At 51.5% G+C, this 18521-nt stretch overlaps 1 protein-coding gene across 2 annotated transcripts in view; it reads left to right on the top strand.

The window, feature by feature from the left end:
- Sgsm2 (small G protein signaling modulator 2) overlaps positions 1-18521 on the top strand; it is a 40929-nt gene that overhangs the window by 16881 nt on the left and 5527 nt on the right. Inside the window, exons 3-17 of one of the 2 annotated variants that reach the window (XM_021176526.2) lie at positions 3758-3920; positions 4196-4357; positions 4644-4711; positions 4807-4952; positions 5188-5322; positions 5788-5912; positions 6307-6374; positions 7410-7570; positions 7720-7846; positions 9256-9390; positions 13081-13234; positions 14052-14116; positions 14199-14344; positions 14806-14934; positions 15186-15368. In XM_021176526.2, coding sequence (XP_021032185.1) covers positions 3758-3920; positions 4196-4357; positions 4644-4711; positions 4807-4952; positions 5188-5322; positions 5788-5912; positions 6307-6374; positions 7410-7570; positions 7720-7846; positions 9256-9390; positions 13081-13234; positions 14052-14116; positions 14199-14344; positions 14806-14934; positions 15186-15368 — 1967 coding nt within the window. The remainder of the gene's footprint in view (positions 1-3757; positions 3921-4195; positions 4358-4643; positions 4712-4806; positions 4953-5187; positions 5323-5787; positions 5913-6306; positions 6375-7409; positions 7571-7719; positions 7847-9255; positions 9391-13080; positions 13235-14051; positions 14117-14198; positions 14345-14805; positions 14935-15185; positions 15369-18521) is intronic. The other variant, XM_021176527.2, reaches the window with a different exon arrangement.

Here is an 18521-nt window from a genome sequence, read left to right as displayed (position 1 = left end):
ACTTGTAGTTGTTGTTGAACTTTTGGGTTGGGACCTAGGTTCTCCTGCACGCTAGCAAATGCTCTACCACCGAGCTGCATCCCCAGCCACTTTCATACTCTGTAACAGATTCATGTTTGTTTTTCTTTTTCTTTTTTTTTTTTGTTTTTTTTCGAGACAGGGTTTCTCTGTATATAGTCCTGGCTGTCCTGGAACTCACTCTGTAGACCAGGCTGCCCTCGAACTCAGAAATCCGCCTGCCTCTGCCTCCTGAGTGCTGGGATTAAAGGCATGTGCCACCACACCCGGCGCTTCTGTCCTTTTTTATCTTGTGATTTTTTCCTAGGTTATTTTTCCAGCTCTGTTTTAATGTACTTGTCAAAGCCTTTCTATGTTGAGATTTGTTGACTAGGATATGTTTTTCTCATATGAAATAAGCCAAAAGGTGTCAGGGTTGTCCCCTAATGGTAGATCCACATGGTACCGGGATTCACTGAGGCAGAGGGCCCTGCAGCCTCCATGGCTGAATGCCCAGGGCTCAGACAGCTCACTTTGAAGGGGAATGGCCATACAACTTGATGCTTCAGTCCTGTGGTTACCTGCATAGCCTCCGCAGCAGTGTAGTGCTTTGGTGGCCGGTTTCAGACAGTGAGGCCCTGGAGTTGCCCGGTGTCCTTGGGTCTGAGGAGGTCACACAGGTCTTTCCCTGGACTTGCCCTGAGGAATGAGGCCTCACAGTGCCCTACTCAGTCTGTCTGTAAAAGGCCTTCTCTGGGGGGCAAATTCAGAACAAGTTAGGGTCATGTTTGGGTTTCCTCTCAACCCAAATCCCTCAGAGCATGCGGCCAGCGAGATGGCTCAGCAGATAAAGGGACTTGTTGCCAAGTTTGAGTCTGACTCCTGCAAGTTGTCCTCTGACCTCCACACATAGTAAATAAGTGTAAAAATAAAATTTTTTTGGAGACAGGTTCTTGCTACTTAGCCCTGGCTGGCCTTGAACTCAGTATGTAGACTAGGCTGGTCTTTAGTCAGAGATTTTTGCCCGCCTTGGCTTCTTAAATGCTGGGATTAAAGCATGTACCACCATGTTGGGCATGACTAACCAGAACAAAGGTTCTTAATCTTTTTGGAGTCTGACCCTCTTTTAAAAGTTGGAAGCAATTGATTCTTTACAGTGGGCAGGAGGGTACTTGAGCACTGTAACACAGAACAGAAATTCACATAGATACACATACATAATACACATACTTTTAATGTAGTTTTGGAGCCCAAGAAGCCCATCCACTAGCCCCTTCAGGCAGCGCTTCTCTGTTATGGTCATTATTATTTTATCTCCACACCGCACACAATCACATTCTCATCTCTGCAGTGGGATCAGGGAAGGATCCTGTGGTTTTGAGAATCTCTGCTGTGGGAGGGTATGGAACGAGGCCAAGAACACCTGGCCTCACAGGTCCCTGAAGACTGGCAGGGTGAGAGGGATTCCTCCTTCCGCAGATACAGCTTGGCACTCTGCCTGAATTTCCCAGGAGTCGCTGTGCGACCAGCAGCGATGGGAGTGATATTTGGGCTTCCCCCAGCAATCCCTCCTGGTGATAATTGCTGAGCTCTGCCTCTGCTAGCCCTCAGGAGAACCTGTTCCTGTGCTGAGGCTGCTGGCAGGGCAGGTGAGGCCAAATGGAGTGACTGCTCCCCAGATCCCAGCCCAGCTCCTTTGCAGTGGCTGGGGGAAGGTGGGACGCCTAATGAGTCATTACTGTTGCAATGAGTCACATCACTGAGGCTTGTGGTCCCCGCAGGGCTGCTGCCACCTGCTGCCACTCCGATTTTGTTCAGTGTGGTTTCTTTTCCCTCTATCCGTTGAGGATTCAACATCAGTAATGGCGATCACCCTCCCACAAATACAGACCTGCAGCAGCCCCAAACTGAAAGACAAGAGAGTCACTCAGCTGGACACTCCAGGGCTACACAAGACCCTCAGAAAGCAGGAAGCTCTCAAGAGTCCAAAGACAGGCTGTGCTACATAGCAAATCTGAGATGACTGGGCTTCATGAGACTTTGGCTTTAAAATAAATTAGTAGTTACTTCCTGAGTGCATGTTTCATATCCTGACTGTGCTAGTCGAAACTATCTCGGGGCTGGATAGATGGCTCAAGCAGTTAAGAGCACTTGGTGTGCAGTCACGAGGTTTAGAGTTTGGATTGCAGCCCCTGTGGAGCAAGCCAGGCATTCTGAATGTGCCTGAACCCATCTCTGAGGACAAGGGAGCCAGGAGAACAGCACTGAGCCTAGTCTAGAAAACACGAGCTTCGAGTTAAGGGAGAGACCCTGTCTCAAAGGAATAGGTGAAGGATGAGGAAGGAGGACACCCATCATCGTAGGGCTTTAACACAGTATACACGCCCCTTTACACAGCTACATGCCCAAACTAAATAACTCAAAGAAGGAAAGAAGGAAGGAAGGAGAAAGGAAGGAAGAAAGAGAAAGAAAGAAGGAAAGAAAGAAAGAAAGAAAGAAAGAAAGAAAGAAAGAAAGAAAGAAAGAAAGCTCATCTCTCTTATACCGAAGAAAACATCACTTTTACCCACCTGTGGGGTGACCATGATCCTCTGAAGCATGCAGGTCCTAGCACACTGGCTCTTGCTGACTGCTTACCAGTCTTTGGACAGGGAGGGTGAGGAGCCAGGAATAGGCATGGGCCTTGTGCCTCCCCAGAGTCGGAGCCTGGGTAAGCGAGGGGTTTCACATGCCATCCAATGTGACGTCACACCAGTCTCCCCCAATGCAGAGGGAGCCAAGCTAAGGCTTAGAGCCTGAACTCCCTCAGCAGGTTTCCCAGAAGCGTGGAGTCACTGACCAATCCTGGGTGCCTGCCTCCCTGCCCCTAGCACTCTTTTGTCTGGCAGTGGCCGGGCACTTCCTACCACACAAGGGCAACTCTGCTTTACCCTGCCAAGCCTTCTTTCCTTTCTGTGGGGTCTCGGTGGTAAGCAGGACCCTGAAGGAAAGGTTAGGTGTGGCCCCTGAAACCATGAATGAAGCAAGGGAAGCCCTCCCGGTGTGGTGTGGAAGGAGAAATCTCTCTCTCAGCTGCTGTGCTCATAAATAATCCAGAGGCTGCAGTCAGGGCTTCGAGGCTTCATCAATATTTCAGCTTCTCCAGAGCCGTGTTCCTTAGCAACCGCGTCACCGTGCTCTCCAGAAGGGCTGCTGGGCCCTGTGCTCTCTGCCCCCTCTTCTATAGGTGCTGTCTCTGCCCTTTGGTCAGGCAGAGATTTTCATGTCAACCCTAGTGAGCAGATTTGCTCCTCAGCCCATACAGGAGGTGTGTGTGCACCAGGCAAGGGAGAGGAGCAGCTTGGCCCATGACAGCGCTCACGAGTTCACCGTGGGCCTGAGGGCAGAAGGACAAGATGGAAAGATTTGGAAGGAGGTCAGGATCTATTTCTCTGGCCTACCCCTCGTTCCAGCACAGTTCAGGGCTTGCCCTGGTCTCTGCCTGTCTACAGGTGTGCTGTAGTTTCAAGGCAAGAGGGATTTCTCCTTCCTTAGATGGGTTAGTATCTTACCTGAGTTTACCAGAAGGAATTCAGAACAAACAGGGGGCTAGGCCTGATGTCTGGGCTTCCATCAGTATTCGTTCCTAGTGATAACGTCTGTGCACTGCCTCAGCCAGCTCTCAGGAGTACTCATCCTTCAGCTGAGAGGCTGCTGAGAGGCCCGGTAAGGCCAGGTGGGGTGACTGATGACCTAGGTCCTGTTTTACTCCATGGTTCAGGTGCTGTGGAGGCTTGCCTCCTACATCAGCTAAGACGCCGTGCTGCTGGCTTTCTGCGAAGTGACAAGATGGCAGCCCTGTTCACCAAAGTAGGGAAGACATGCCCCGTGGCTGAAGATATCTGCCACAAGGTGCAGGAGCTGCAGCAACAGGCAGAGGGCAGGTAAGGGCTGAGCCAGCCCCTCCCGGCGTCACTTTTGCTCTCTCTTGACATTTAAGGTTGTCAAAACAGCCCAACTAAAGGTGGCTTTCTTCAAGGGGCCAGCCTGAGGGTGGGGTGGGCTAGCCCTTTGCAGCTCCCTCCCATGTCTTGTCTTGTCTCCCTCCTTCGGCTCCTTCTCTCAGCCTAGGCACTCTGGGCTCCGGCTCTCACTTCAGTGCCGCCAACCTGGGGGCCTGTGCTTCTGAATTGGAAGTTGTCCCTTGTTCTCATTGCAGGAAACCCTCGGGAGGCAGCCAAGAAGCCCTTCGGAAACAGGGCTCTACCAGTGGGAAGGCCCCAGCTCTCAGCCCACAGGCCTTGAAGCACATATGGGTACGCACAGCACTCATGGAGAAAGTTCTGGACAGGGTTGTACAGTACCTGGCCGAAAACTGCAGGTGACTGCCCGTCCCCCATTGGTCCTCTCCTTGGCCCACCTCAGCCTCATCCCTCTATATGGTTAATAATCCATGGCAGTCTATAGACATGCCTCCAGCCCTCCTTTGGCACCCCAAGAATATAGACATGTGCCAAGAGCCCTACAGCACTTCATCCTATGGACTCATTCTTTTTTGGTGACTGATATGAATCTGGTCTCTGGCCATGCTTCTTCTGAGTGAGCTTGACCATGCTGGCCTGAGTCCAGGAGCCCTGGGAGTCACCCTGTCTGTCCCCTCTTGGCAGCAAGTATTACGAGAAGGAAGCACTGTTGGCAGATCCTGTGTTTGGCCCAATCCTGGCATGTCTCCTAGGTGAGCTCGGAAACTTGAAGGCCTGTGTTGGGTCAGTGGGGTGAGGGATGGTGATGAAAGAGCCCCAGCTAAATTCACCATCCCTGTCTCCATAGTGGGACCCTGTGCCTTGGAATACACGAAGCTCAAGACAGCTGATCACTACTGGACTGACCCCTCTGCTGATGAGCTGGTTCAGAGGCACCGTATCCGGGGTCCCCCTAACCGTCAGGACTCCCCGGCAAAGCGCCCTGCCCTGGGGGTTAGTATCCTCCATGCCTCTTGTGCTCATTTATTCAGATTATACTTATGAGCCCCAAGAAGCACCCAAGAGAACCTCTGTCTACATAAATCTTGCATACACGCCAGTAGCCTGTGCCTACTGTTTATTACAGAGCAAGGGTGACAAAGCTAGAAAGGGCCAGCATAGGAGCTGGAAGGTTACATCCTAAGGCAGCTTCCCAGGGCGGGGGCCTGAGCTGTGACTCTCCTGGCAGATCCGGAAGCGCCACTCTAGTGGGAGTGCCTCAGAAGACCGGCTTGCTGCCTGCGCCCGTGAGTACGTGGAGTCTCTGCACCAGAACTCAAGAACACGCCTGCTCTATGGCAAGAACAACGTGCTGGTGCAGCCGGTAGGAGTGCTTCCCTCTGTAGAAGGTCCCAGGACCGGAAGCCAGCTTTGCTACAGTACTTGACCAGAGACGTAGATCCCCTCCTACCCATATCATGGTCATATGACTCATGCCCAGCTTGGAGTTGGCAGGAGACAGAGATGACATCTACTCTGGCTAGCTGAAATCCAGGCTGTCCAGGGCTAGGAGGGCAGCCAGCTGGCAGAGTGAATGCCCAGTATGGGTGTGGCTGGCCAGTGGTACACCTGGCACCCAGGCAGACAGGACAGAGCCAATGGCACTGAGCCGACTAGGAAGAACTACCCAGATCTAGCTTCAGGTTCTCCTGGCTGCGCCCAGCTTCTAGCCCCAGGACTCCATTGCTGGCCTGGCCTGGTCTCTTGGGCTCATTTGCATGGACTGTCTGTCCTGTGAGACTCTTGGGCCCATATTGTCCCTGTCTTCTGGTGTGTCTCTTTCCTATAGAAGGAGGACATGGAGGCAGTCCCTGGCTACCTCTCCCTGCACCAGTCTGCAGAGAACCTAACCCTGAAGTGGACTCCCAACCAACTCATGAACGGGACTCTCGGGGACTCTGAGCTAGAGAAGAGGTGGGGGTTTTACACTTACTCTAAGGAAGCAGGGAAGGGAGTGGAGGCTTGGCCCAGGGCAGGGAGTGTAGATACACAGCAGAATCCAAGGGACAAGACTTACTCCTTATCCCAGTGCCAAGAGTTAGAGGGAGAGGCTGGCTGCCTGGAATGATTCCCAAGCCCTCCGAAACTGAGCCACGCCTGGCCGTGGAGGGATCTACACAAGCCAAGTGCTGGATAGCTAAGACTGCCAGACTCTGTGCCAGGAACAGCATGAGACACAGAGGAACAGGGCTGGCCTGGGTCATTGCTTGGCTATGGCTCTCCTATCTTCAGCAGTTTCAGGGGATGATAGGACCAGTTGACAGAGGCGGGTCCTAGGACATAGTGACACCATATGGTTCCTTTTTAGTGTTTACTGGGACTATGCCTTGGTGGTGCCCTTCAGTCAGATCGTCTGCATCCACTGCCACCAGCAAAGTGAGTCTGCTTGTCTGAGGTCCAGAGGTGGGGCCAACACCGTCTTCCTGTTGTGCATTGTGCATGGGGCCTGTCAGACTTTTGTGTCCCTCCTAATGTTCTTATTTTTCAGTGTCAGGAATCAGGGCATTGTACATGCTAAGCATGTGTTCTCCTACTGAGGCATGCACCCAGCCTGTTCCTTTTTATTATTATTTTTTTTAATTATTAAAAAAATTCTATAGCCAAGCTGTCAGTGGTGGTGCACACCTTTAATCCCAGCACTCGGGAGGCAGAGGCAGGCGGATTTCTGAGTTCAAGGCCCAGCCTGGTCTACAAAGTGAATTCCAGGACAGTCAGGGCTACACAGAGAAACCTGGTCTTGAAAAAAACAAACAAAAAATTTTATGTGTATGGTTGTTTCACCTTCATATATATACATACACACACACACACACACACACACACACACGCACACACACACAATATATAATCATGTGTATCATGTGTGTGGTGCCCATGTAAGCCAAAATGGGACATCAGATCCCCAGAACTAAAATTACAGACAGTTGTGAGCTGCCATGTGGGTGCTGGGAATTGAACCTGGCTCCTCTGCAAGAGCAACAAGTACTCTTAACTGCCGAACCAAACTTTCCAGCTTCATTGTGTGTGTGTGTGTGTGTGTGTGTGTGTGTGTGTGTGTGTGTGTGTTTATAGTATGTGTGTGACTACACACATTCACACCTGCACCACAGTACACATGGAGACCTCAGGACATTTGATTTGCAGAAGTCATTTCTCTCCTCCCAACATGTGGGTTCCAGGGATGGGGATGAAACTCAAATTGTTAGGCTCTTCAGCAGTCACCTTAACCTGCTGAGCCATCTTGCCAGCCCTCCACTGTTCCTGTTAATGAAGCATCCAAGGCATATTCTAGCCTGTCCACCCTCCTTCCTAGCCTGGGAAATCTCACTTGTTGGGCCAGGGTGATGGGTCGGGAGGTCTCAAGAAGGGCCCCAGCCTCACTCCTCACTCGTGGGCATTCACCCCCACCAGAGAGCGGTGGCACGCTTGTGCTGGTGAGCCAGGATGGCATCCAGAGGCCGCCACTACACTTCCCACAGGGAGGACACCTGCTGTCCTTCCTGTCATGTCTGGAGAATGGGCTGCTGCCTCGTGGACAGCTTGAGCCCCCGCTGTGGACCCAGCAGGGAAAGGTATCTTGGCCGGGGAGGCTCTGGGTGCAGGGCTGGGTGAAGGAAGGCCTCCTCTCTTCCTTTCCACACAGCGTTCTCAGGAACAGCTTCGGGTGGAACGTTGGGTGGGACTGCACACTGGGCAGCCTGACCATTTGCTTCCTCTGCAGGGCAAGGTTTTCCCCAAGCTACGGAAACGCAGCAGCATTCGGTCCATTGATGTGGAGGAGCTGGGTGTCGGACGGGCAACGGACTACGTGTTCCGGATCATCTACCCTGGACATAGGCACGAGCATAGTGAGTGTCCCCGTGTTCCCTGTGAAGGATGCTCAGGGTGTCTGAGAGCACTGTGGAGTCAGGCCAGCTGGAGACAAGAGGTTCATCACTCAGAGCCTCCCCACTGAACCTTCCACTCACAGGTCATCACTCCCTAGATGTCATCCCCCAGTCACCCTGAGGCCCAGCTCAGCAGGCCCAGGCATCACTAGACACGATTCTTAGTAATATTTCATGCTATGATTCAGGAAAAAAGGGGGAGAGACTGGAGATATTAATAGGAGGTAGAAAACTTTCCATTCCTCTTGGGCCTAAAATAAAAGGCAGCAAACTCCCGTCCCGTCTTCAGTCCCACCTCCGGCCTCGCCCAGTCAGCCAGGCACAAGAGCTCTGCTTCTTGGACAGGGCATGTTCACTTCCTGAGCCAATGCCCTCCTCAAGCCTCTGGCACAGAGCATCCTCTGAGAGGACGAAACCTGAAGCTTGCCTGGTGAGGGCTGTGGCCTGAGGCCGCTGGACTCCAGGGTTGGGGTGGGAGTCTGTCAAGAAATACCCGCCCATTCTGCTCAATGAAGCTGCTACCCATGGGTTTCTCTGCACTAGACTGGCAGTTCTTGAAGATTAGTCCAGGGAATCTGCCAGTCCACCGTGATGACTGCCAACCAGACCACCTATCTATCCGTCCCTGCATTTCCTAACTTGTGCCAAAAAGTTATCCATAGTGTGTCTTTGTTGATGGGCAAGTGACCCAGACTTTACACAGAAGCTACAGCGTAAATGATCCAAATAGGCTTGGAGGACCCGTGCTTGGGGGACTCTATTCCTCTCAGATGTACCAGATAAGAGACAGCTACAGCCAAAACGCTGTAGACTGGCATTTCACCTCAGGCTTGGCTTGGCTTCCCTTCTTCAGTCTGTGACACATTCCATTCTGTTCACATCACTATGAGGACCTCTTACTTTCCTAGAGGGCGAGCCAGGCATCAAGACCTGAAACTGAGCTAAGTGACTCCTGCATTTCCAAGTGGTTCTGACAGGACCCTGGAAGAAGAAGGTTGAATTTATACACTTAAAATGAGGGCTTGGGGTCATCTCTAGGTTAAACGCAGCCCAACTGTGATAGCAGCTAAATAAAAATTTAGATCCATTTTAGATCCATCTGGCCAGTCCCAACTAACCTTAGTTAGAGTTGGTCTCCTAGATACACACACACACACACAGAGACACACACACAACTTCCACCCTCTCCTAATAACTACAGAAGGTTCTTAGCCCCCACCCTGCCGTCCCCTACCCCGTTCCCACTATACCTTGCAGGTTCAAGGTGATCTCAGTCTCCAGCCATCCACCTCCAGGAGGGCAGTTGGTCTCTCCTGCTCAGGGACTAGGGCCCTCATGCCTCTGCCTCTCTCGCTATTCTCTTTGAGCAGTCACTATTAACTACCACCACCTAGCGGCCAGCCGAGCGGCCTCGGTGGACGATGATGAGGAAGAGGAGGATAAACTACACGCGATGCTCTCAATGATCTGCTCGCGGAACCTCACAGCTCCCAATCCGATGAAAGGTTTTTATCCCTCCCTGTCCCTGACTCACCTCATCCTCCACCCTAACCCCTCTGGGCTCACTTGCCACCCACTGCAGGGGCTCAAACAGCAGTGTTGGCATTAGGGGACTTACACGCAGGGCCATTTCCTCTGTCAGAGGCAGATCAGTTGAGCCAAGGATACAAGGAGCCAAGCTCAGTACTGGCAAGAAGAGGAAATGTACAGAGCAAATGGCTCTGAATGAGGAGAGGAGACTCTATGCTGAGAGAAAGAGAGCCACTGGAGGAGGGCTGGCCACCTGATGGCCTCTTGGGGACTGGAATGGCTCTCAGAGCCTCTCCCTGTTCCTGCCAGTCATGTTAACAAATGCCAGGTTGTGGTCTCTTTCATTCTGTCTGCTGACAGGAAAGCCAGCCTACAGCCTTGTGCTTCTGACTCTGACTTAAGAAGACAGGGGGCAGAGGAGGGACTGGATAGAGTCCCCAGGAGAAGAGGCTGGCGCTAAGGATTGGTCTTCCCATGGGAGACCTGTAGTATATGCCCTGGTACTTTGGCATGAAGCTAAAAATGCTTACCACAGAGCGCCCAGAAACGGTCTAGGCTCCCAGCAGCAGCGGGAATTCCTGCCCACAGGCCCCTGGCTCACTGCGTGCGGTTGAGCCAGTACTTTAACATCTTCAGACTTGGTTTTCTCACTGGTGCTCAGTGCTGTGCCACTGGTGTTGTTGCCCAGGTGACCCATACTCTAGGACCTCAACTTCCACGGTGGCTGGGATCTCCTTCCCTGGAGACAACACAGGACAGTAGTCGCAGCCCCTCAGCATGCATGCTCTGTGCACTGGATTCTTTTTTTTAACATAGAGCTGTTTCAGTGAGAAGGAGCCCTCTTTGGAGAAACATCAACCAGGGGCCCTTTGAGGGCCAGGGAGGGGCTCCAGGAAAGGCTGGACAGAGACGCTGAGGCTAGACTAGATCTTAGGTGCTAGAATTTTCCAATCACCACCATATCTATGCCACAGTTTTAACTGATCTTGCTTTTACAAAGGGAATCTAATACATTATACTCCTTACGGAGATGCTGTTGATGCGGTGTCTCTCCTTACACTTCTGTAGAGTTCTGCTAAAGGCCACAGTGTCCTCAGCGAGTCACTCAGCTTGCAATGACTCCTACTCCTGCCAGCCAGGCCCGAGGCTCAGAACACACCCAGTACCCATCAGGCTGCTCTGCCAGCTGCTCTTGTCCCTGCCATAGTTATGCCCTTCCTTTTCAGTTCTGTAGGCCACGGGATACCCCACTTACTAGGTTGCTGACACACACACTTGTCATCTAGCTGTCTGCACCACAGGCTTGGACAACACTGTTTGCAGGTTAGCTGGCCTTGAGGAATGCGGGAAGGTTGACCTCATCATCCTTCAAACCGGCATCTTGGCAGTAGCGAGGCCACTGACTGCTGGGTGGAATGGCACACGCTCCTGTAATCCCGTCACTTTGGGGGTGGAAGGAAGAGGGTCAGAAGGTCAGGATGAGCCTTAGCTACATAGGGAGCTTGAAGCTAGCCCAGGCCACTTGAGATCTCAGAAGAAAAAAGCAAGCCCACTAGCTAATATTAGGACTGAGGCCTCGAAATCAGACGAATTTCTAGGCCCAGAGGGTCCAGTGGCCTTGGAAATAGTTTGGATAGCCTTTTGTTGAGTTTGGGAATTAGACCCACCCACTGGGTAGCCCCTGTGACCCCAGCACTTGGGGGAGGGGTAGCAGTATGAGAAGAAAATCTCGAGGGGAGTGGGAAGAAGGGATGGGGTGGAGCCCCCCTGTGCACTCCAGTCCATAATGACAACACTGTTGAGCTCTGCAGCCATTGCTTTTTCAGGCCTGCAACATGCTTGACTTGTGCATGTGATTAAGTGGCGGGGTGTCCAGGTCTCTTCCCTCCCCCGACCCTTTCCTGCTGTTCCCCCCCCCCCACAGAGCAGAGATGCTGTTCACTCTAATTCTGCTCCAGGCCAGGCACCTTTCACTCGGAGTCCTAGGAGCTGTGTGGTTCACCCACCTTGATGGTTCACTTTAGACTTTCCTCATGCTCAGAGGAGAGAGTCAGAGTCAAAGCTGACCCAGCAGACCCCTGTCCAGCCTGCTGCCTCACCAGTCACTCACCCAGTCACTTCAGAGCTCCAGCTGTCTACACTGGGCTGTCACAGTGTAGAGTGTGTGCAATGCTGGCTGGTTCAGCTCCTTCCTGGAGAATTAAGGTGAAGAGCATTGACCCAGGAGATGTGCCTTGGTTGGGCCCAACTTTCTGGGCACTGAGCTTGTTTCCCTCTGTGCCCATCCTCCACCCCTTGCACCTGTTACCATCCCTGCCTGCTGCCTGCTGCCTGCCTGGCTGGGCTGACTCCTCCCCACCCACCTCTGTCCCTACCCTGGCTCCTCCCACACCTGGCCTCCTGCCTGTGGCAGGGGCTCTAGTAGGCTCTAAACCCCCACCACCTGCACTTACCCTTTCTCGCTGTTCCCAGAATTTTCAGCATGGCTTGCAACCCCTCACTCCCAGAGCCGCAGTCCCCCTACCAAACGTATCCCCTTAATTGACCTCCTGGTGGAGCTGAAGGTCCAAATACTGACACAATCCTACCCATGGGTCTGGTGGGACAAGACAGGGCAGCCCTTGAAGGGACTAGAGGGAAATCAGCTCGCCCTCACCACCAAGGCACACCCAGAGCTGGAGTCTGGCTATCTAAAAACACCAGTCCTTGGCCTCCAGACTGTGGGGAGTCAGGGTCTCTTGCCAGATTTACCTAGAAAAACCATTACTGAAGACCTCAGCACACACAGCTCTCCTTGATCTTCACTCTTTCCACACTTCGACCCCGTGATACCACTGAGTCCTTCACTGCGTCCCATCTCTGTGGCTCCCAGCCAGTATTCACCCTGAACAGTGTTCTGCCCAATGCAGGCCCTAGAAAATCTAAAGAATCTTGATTCAGTTCTAATTTAGATCAGTAGGGATGGTTGAGACAACTTCATCTACAGAAGTACAGCCATGTCCAAGGGTCTGTCTTCTGATGCTTCACATTGGCATGGTCAGCTATGACCGGTGTATTGGATCATTGGGTCTGTGTGCCCAGACACCGCTCCCACCCTCCAGCCCTGGGAATCTCCCTCCATTCCAGCTCACACAAGAGCTACCGTGCTAAGTATGCAGGCTTCAGGATGTCCGGTTTGGGCAGGAAGCACTGTTGCAGATCTTGGGAAGCCAGAGGCTAGTGAGACATAGCTTGAGGCAGCCTCAAAGATCTTGATCACTGACTGGGGGGCGTCCACACACATTCCTGAGTGTCTCAGAAAGAAGCAGGCCGAGAGCCTTTACATCCCAGGCTACCTGGCAGTGTTTTGGGAGCAGAGGCTTTTGTTATTCTTTCCTCGTGTGTTCTCTGGCACTGATGGAGGTGGGTGACGAATCGCCCACAACTCAGTACACGTATCCTACCACATAGAAAAGGCTGCCATCTTCTCCAGGCTCAGGGGAAGCTGGGCAGTGTTAGGCACCCTCCCACTCTCCATCTCTGGGTTCTCAACCAGGCAGGCACCACCTTAGTAATTTCCACCAATGTGATTTTGTCTGCAGCTCTGGGCAGAGATGGGCACGCTGCAGGGCACCTGGGGGAGAGAGCCTACGTGGGCATTGACCTTGGCTCCTTCCTACCCTCAGATGCTGGCGACATGATTGAGATGCAGGGTTTCGGACCCAGCCTAACAGCCTGGCACCTAGAGCCCCTGTGTAGCCAGGGCTCCTCCTGCCTTTCCTGCTCCTCCAGTAGCTCCCCATATGCAACCCCCAGTCACTGCAGCTGCATTCCTGACAGGTGAGTGGGGAGGACAGAAGAGCCTGCTGTTGATGCATCGATCCATGTGTGAACCTTCTGTCCTTATAGCCTGTGCCACTGGCATGACAGGAAGGCCTCTTTAAGTTGGACAGATCTAGATTCAAATTTCATTTATGCTACCTACATTATCTCAACCTCAGTCTTTCCTTTTTGTTTGGAGACAGGGTCTCACCATGTAGCTCTGGCTGGCCTAGAACTCTCTATGTAGACCAGGCTGGCCTCCAATTCACAGACATCTGCCTGCCTCTGCCTCCCAAGTGCTGGGATTAAAGGCCTAGCACTTCTGTGTTTCCAAACCTCAGTTTTCTCCCCTGCAAAATGGGGCAACACCACCTCCTTCCTTAAGGCAGGTGAGGACCATGTGAATGCACAGGTTTGTGCTTCCACATTGTAGATAACAGTACTCTGCTCACGTTCCCATTACAGATGCAGTCCCACTGTCAGGCTGTGTGTCTGAGAACACTTAGCACTACCATGTATGGAGGCAACATGGGAACAGTTTGGGCTCATTGACTGAATCCTTCACCTGTCACTTCATTTTTGGCCTGCCATTTTTGGTGATCCTAAAATGTCTCAATTTATACATAAAGAAATCAAGGTTCACTGTAGCACAGTTAAAGCTGGGCCCCCAACAGCAGCATCAAGGATAACTAGTAGGGTGGGGGCCACAATTGTATGCATCCCCTCTCCACACAGCCCCCAGCATCTTGCCTGCCTCTGCACCCTGAAGCTACAATGTCAGCCCTTCTTGCCAGCGGGCTACAATCCCCGCCTCTGAGCTCGGATGTTTCCACAGGTTGCCCCTCCGGCTGCTGTGTGAGAGCATGAAGAGGCAGATTGTGTCCCGGGCCTTCTACGGCTGTGAGTGTGTGGTGAGGTGGGGCTCTGAGGGGCTGGGGGTGGGGAAACACCTCAGTCACAGCTGCCTCCTGATCCACTGTAGGGCTAGCCTACTGTCGCCACCTGTCCACAGTGAGGACACACCTGTCTGCATTGGTGCATCATAACATCATTCCACCAGACAGGCCCCCGGGGGCGTCCGGTGGCCTCACCAAGGATGTGTGGAGCAAGTATCAGAAGGACGAAAAGGTGCAAACTGGGCCTCCCAAGGCAAAGGCCATGAGTGGGGACTTGGGAGGCAACAGCTCTATGCAGCTGCCTGCTCTAAACTGTTCATTTGGGGTGCAACACTGTAGGGAGTTGGGTAGATAAACTAGACTGATGCCAGGGGGTGACCCGCATCATAGATGGATAGCTGACTCTCATCTGCATGGGAAGGAAGGGGTCTGGGCCTGGAATCCAATCTACTTCCATATTGGATCTGAGAACTGACAGATGCTTGCCTGTTAGAGCTCTGTTCCCTGCATGACAAGATATGACAAGATCTCTTGAAGCTATAACCAGGGAACAGGAGACTATGGCTGCCCCCAAGCAGGGTATGCCTAGGCTCGGTACAGCCACTAAAGCCCAGGCTTAGCTCTCCCTGGGATGTGGCTTGGCTACTGGGCCACAGTAACTGCTGCATGGCCTTTCCCCTCTGGGTCACTCAGAACTACAAGGAGCTGGAGCTGCTGCGGCAGGTGTACTATGGAGGCGTGGAACACGAGATTCGCAAGGACGTCTGGCCCTTCCTGCTTGGCCACTACAAGTTTGGCATGAGCAAGAAGGAGATGGAGCAGGTAAGGGAGCCTGCTCCTACAAAGCCAAGGAAATAGCAGCCGGACAAGTGACTCTGGGCAGGGGGAAGGGCTGGAAGCCTTAGCCCCATCCGAGCTAGAAACAGCAGAGAAGACAGGGCAGCCTCCTGGTCCTCATGAGCACTAGGTCAGCCATCTCAACTCCTGCGACCCCTCTAGGCTGAAGTTCCAGTGCTTTGAGGAGGCGGCCCTGGGCACCCTCCCCTCACGGTCCTGGTATGGTCTGTGCACAGGTGGATACAGCAGTGGCAGCAAGGTACCAGCAGGTGTTGGCAGAGTGGAAGGCCTGTGAGGTAGTGGTGAGGCAGCGGGAGCGGGAGGCTCACCCAGCCACCCTCACCAAGTTCTCCTCGGGCAGCAGCATCGATAGCCACGTGCAGCGCCTTGTGCACCGGGATTCCACCATCAGCAATGATGTAAGCCAGATTGGGGGAGGGCTGGGGGGGGGGGACCCACTAATCTCTTAGGCACAAGAGTCCCAAGCATGAGGCCAGCCTCCAGTCCTGGCAATTGGGTCCTGGACTGAGGCTATATGTGTTAGTGTCTAAAAATTTCAATTGAAGAATGGGCAACTTCTGGTACTTTCACAAAAACAAGTCACTGCTTTGTGCTGGGTTTCATGAATTTTTTAGAATTTAGGGAAGCTTTTCCCTCTGTGAAGAGCATGTGAGGTGGTCATGGGTTCCCATGGGTCCCAGTACTGCCTGGCGAGATCAGTGTCTTTGAGCAAGGCTGTTCAGTGTCTGGCCCCAGTCGCCAAACTTCTCCATTCCCCTGCCTCGAATTCAAGAGGCTTTATGGAAAGCTGTTGGACAAAGAACAGAGGCGTTGCTTTGCCCTGGCTGGATCCTTTCTCTGCAGTTTTCTGTCACCTTGTAGAAGAGACTGCAGAGGTAGGTAGAGCCCTTCAGATGGCTCTCCCTGCTGCCACTCTACCCTGAGAACAGAGCTTATAACCATGGCTGCCTGCTGCTGCCACCTCACCCATACCTGGGTTTCTGTTTTGTTTTTGGAGTCTTTCTTTTTTTTTTTTTCTTTTTCCCTTCCTTCCTTCTTTCCTCTCCCCAGGCCCTTCTGTCTTGAGCTGGTCTTCCCTCTCATCCTGCTTCAGCCTTCCCATTGCAAACGTTGGGATTACAGGCACACTCTAGATACTTACCTGGCATACATTGTTTTTATTGTTATGGTTGCTTGTTTTTGAGGCAGGATCTCACATTGTAGACCCTGTAGAAATTCACTATGTAGACCAGGGTAGCCTTGAACTCACAGAGATCCACCTGTCTCTGCTTCCCAAATATTAGTATTAAAGTTGTGTACAATCATGCCCAGCCCACAGATGGTTTCCTTTTTAAGGTTTATTTATCTTTATTTTTATTTATTTTTATGTGTATGGGTGTTTTGTTTTGGTCTACAAAGTGAGTTCCAGGACAGCCAGGGCTACACAGAGAAACCCTGTCTCAAAAAACAAAAAAAAAAAAAACAAACAAAAAAAGTAAAAACCAGGCTTAGTGTCTCACATCTGAAATCCCAGTATCCTGGAGGGAGAAGTAGGAAGACCTGGAACTCAAGGCTAGCCTTAGCTACATAACAGGGTCAGAGCCACCCTGGGCTATGTAGTCCCTATTTCAGATGCACCAGAAGAGGGCATCAGATCTCATTACAGATGGTTGTGAGGCACCATATGGTTGCTGGGATTTGAACTTAGGACCTTCGGTGCTCTTAAACACTGAGCCATCTCTCCAGCTCGTAGTCCCTATTTCAAAAAAAAGGGGGGGGGGCAAAAGGCCTCTTTAGGTAAAGTTTGATCTTGATACTTTACTAATCATGAATGTTAACAGAAAATATAGCCTGGCCAGAGAGATGGCTGCACTGAGCAAACAAGAGCACTGGCTGCTCGTCTAGAGGTCCTGGGTTCAAATCCCAGTACCCACATGGCTGCTCACGACCAATTGGTAACTCCAGTTCTAGGACACACAGTGCCCTCTCTTGACCTCCATGAGGTCAAGTGCCCTGTATGTCACATGTCCACATGTGACACACTGACATAAATGCAGGCAAAACACCCATATATAGAGAATAATAAGTATTTTCAGGGCTGGAGAGATGGCTCAGAGTTTAAGAGCACCAACTGCTCTTCTGAAGGTCTTGAGTTCAATTCCCAGCAACCACATGGTGACTTACAACCATCCGTAATGAGATCTGACTCCCTCTTCTGGAGTGTCTGAAGACAGCTAGAGTGTACTTACATATAATAAATAAGAAAATCTTTAACATATATATATATATATATATATATATATATATATATATATATATATATATATGTGTGTGTGTGTGTATCCATATCCTAGGGAATGGATATCTATCTATCTATCTATCTATCTATCTATCTATCTATCTTCTTTAAAAGTGTTTAAAAGACATATTCTCCCTCCCTGTGTGCTCTGTTCTTGATCCCTTGCTCATGAGCAGACTTTGTGCTCTGGCTTTTGTAGACACCTGAATCTGGGACATGAGAGGGCTGGCTCAGCAGGTAAAAGTGGTTTCTGCCCAATTCTGATGTCCTGAGTTTGATCCCAAAACCCACTCACATGTGAAGAGAAACTGACTGTACAAAACTGTCCTGTGGCTTTGTGTGAATTGTGGCACCCTTCATCCCTCTCTCTCTCTCTCTCTCTCTCTCTCTCTCTCTCTCTCTCTCTCTCTCTCTCTCTCTCTCTCTCTCTCTCTCTCTCTCTCTCTCTCTCTCTCTCAGTGATGACAGATACATAAAAACAAGCCTGACCTGTTGTGGTGCTGTTCTCTAGCAATCCGAATACTTGACAGCTGAGTGAGAGAAGGCTGAGGCCACCCTGGGCTACAGAGTTCCACAAGCATGGCTTTCCTCAGTGTTTCAGATTCCACCCAGAGGGAAAACTTGTAGCATTCTTTTGACTACCATATCCAGTTAGGAAAAGAAAAGACTAAGGCAGTGCAAGGGCGTGACCTTTCCCCTGGGGTTTGTTCACTCGGTGGGCTTCTTACATTGTATCCTTCTTCTGTCCTTTGTCTGAAGACTAAGGTGACAGACTATTGTTGCAGAGGTTTCCTGTCTTGTCTGTTCAACATCCAATACCAAGAATAAAGAACTTGCTTTTCCTAAAACATGCATCTTCTTTTCCCCCGCCACACCCCACCTGCCACATGAAGACACTAGGGCAGGTCTCCTGGGCTCCTTTGTGACTTCAGGTCTTTGTAGAATGACACAGAGTTCTTACTGGCTACCAAGAGGTGGGGCCTAGGGGTTATAGAAGATAGCTCAGCTGTTAAGATCACATACTGCTTTTGCAGAGGACCTGAGTGCAATTCTTGGTGGTTCTGGCCTCAGTAGGTCCCTGCACTCAAGTACATCCACCAAATGCATTTTTTAAAAATAAAAAAAATGAATCTTTTAAAATCTTTAATCCCAGAACTTAGGAAGCAGACGCAGGTGGATCTCTGAGTTTGAGGCCAGCCCTGGCTTACAGAGTGAGTTCCAGAACAGCCAGGGCTACACAGAGAAACCCTGTCTTGGAAAAAACAAAACCAAA

The sequence above is a fragment of the Mus caroli genome, chromosome 11 (assembly GCF_900094665.2).
Source record: "Mus caroli chromosome 11, CAROLI_EIJ_v1.1, whole genome shotgun sequence".
NCBI lineage: Eukaryota > Metazoa > Chordata > Mammalia > Rodentia > Muridae > Mus > Mus caroli.
This window is presented reverse-complemented; position numbering and strand designations above follow the sequence as displayed.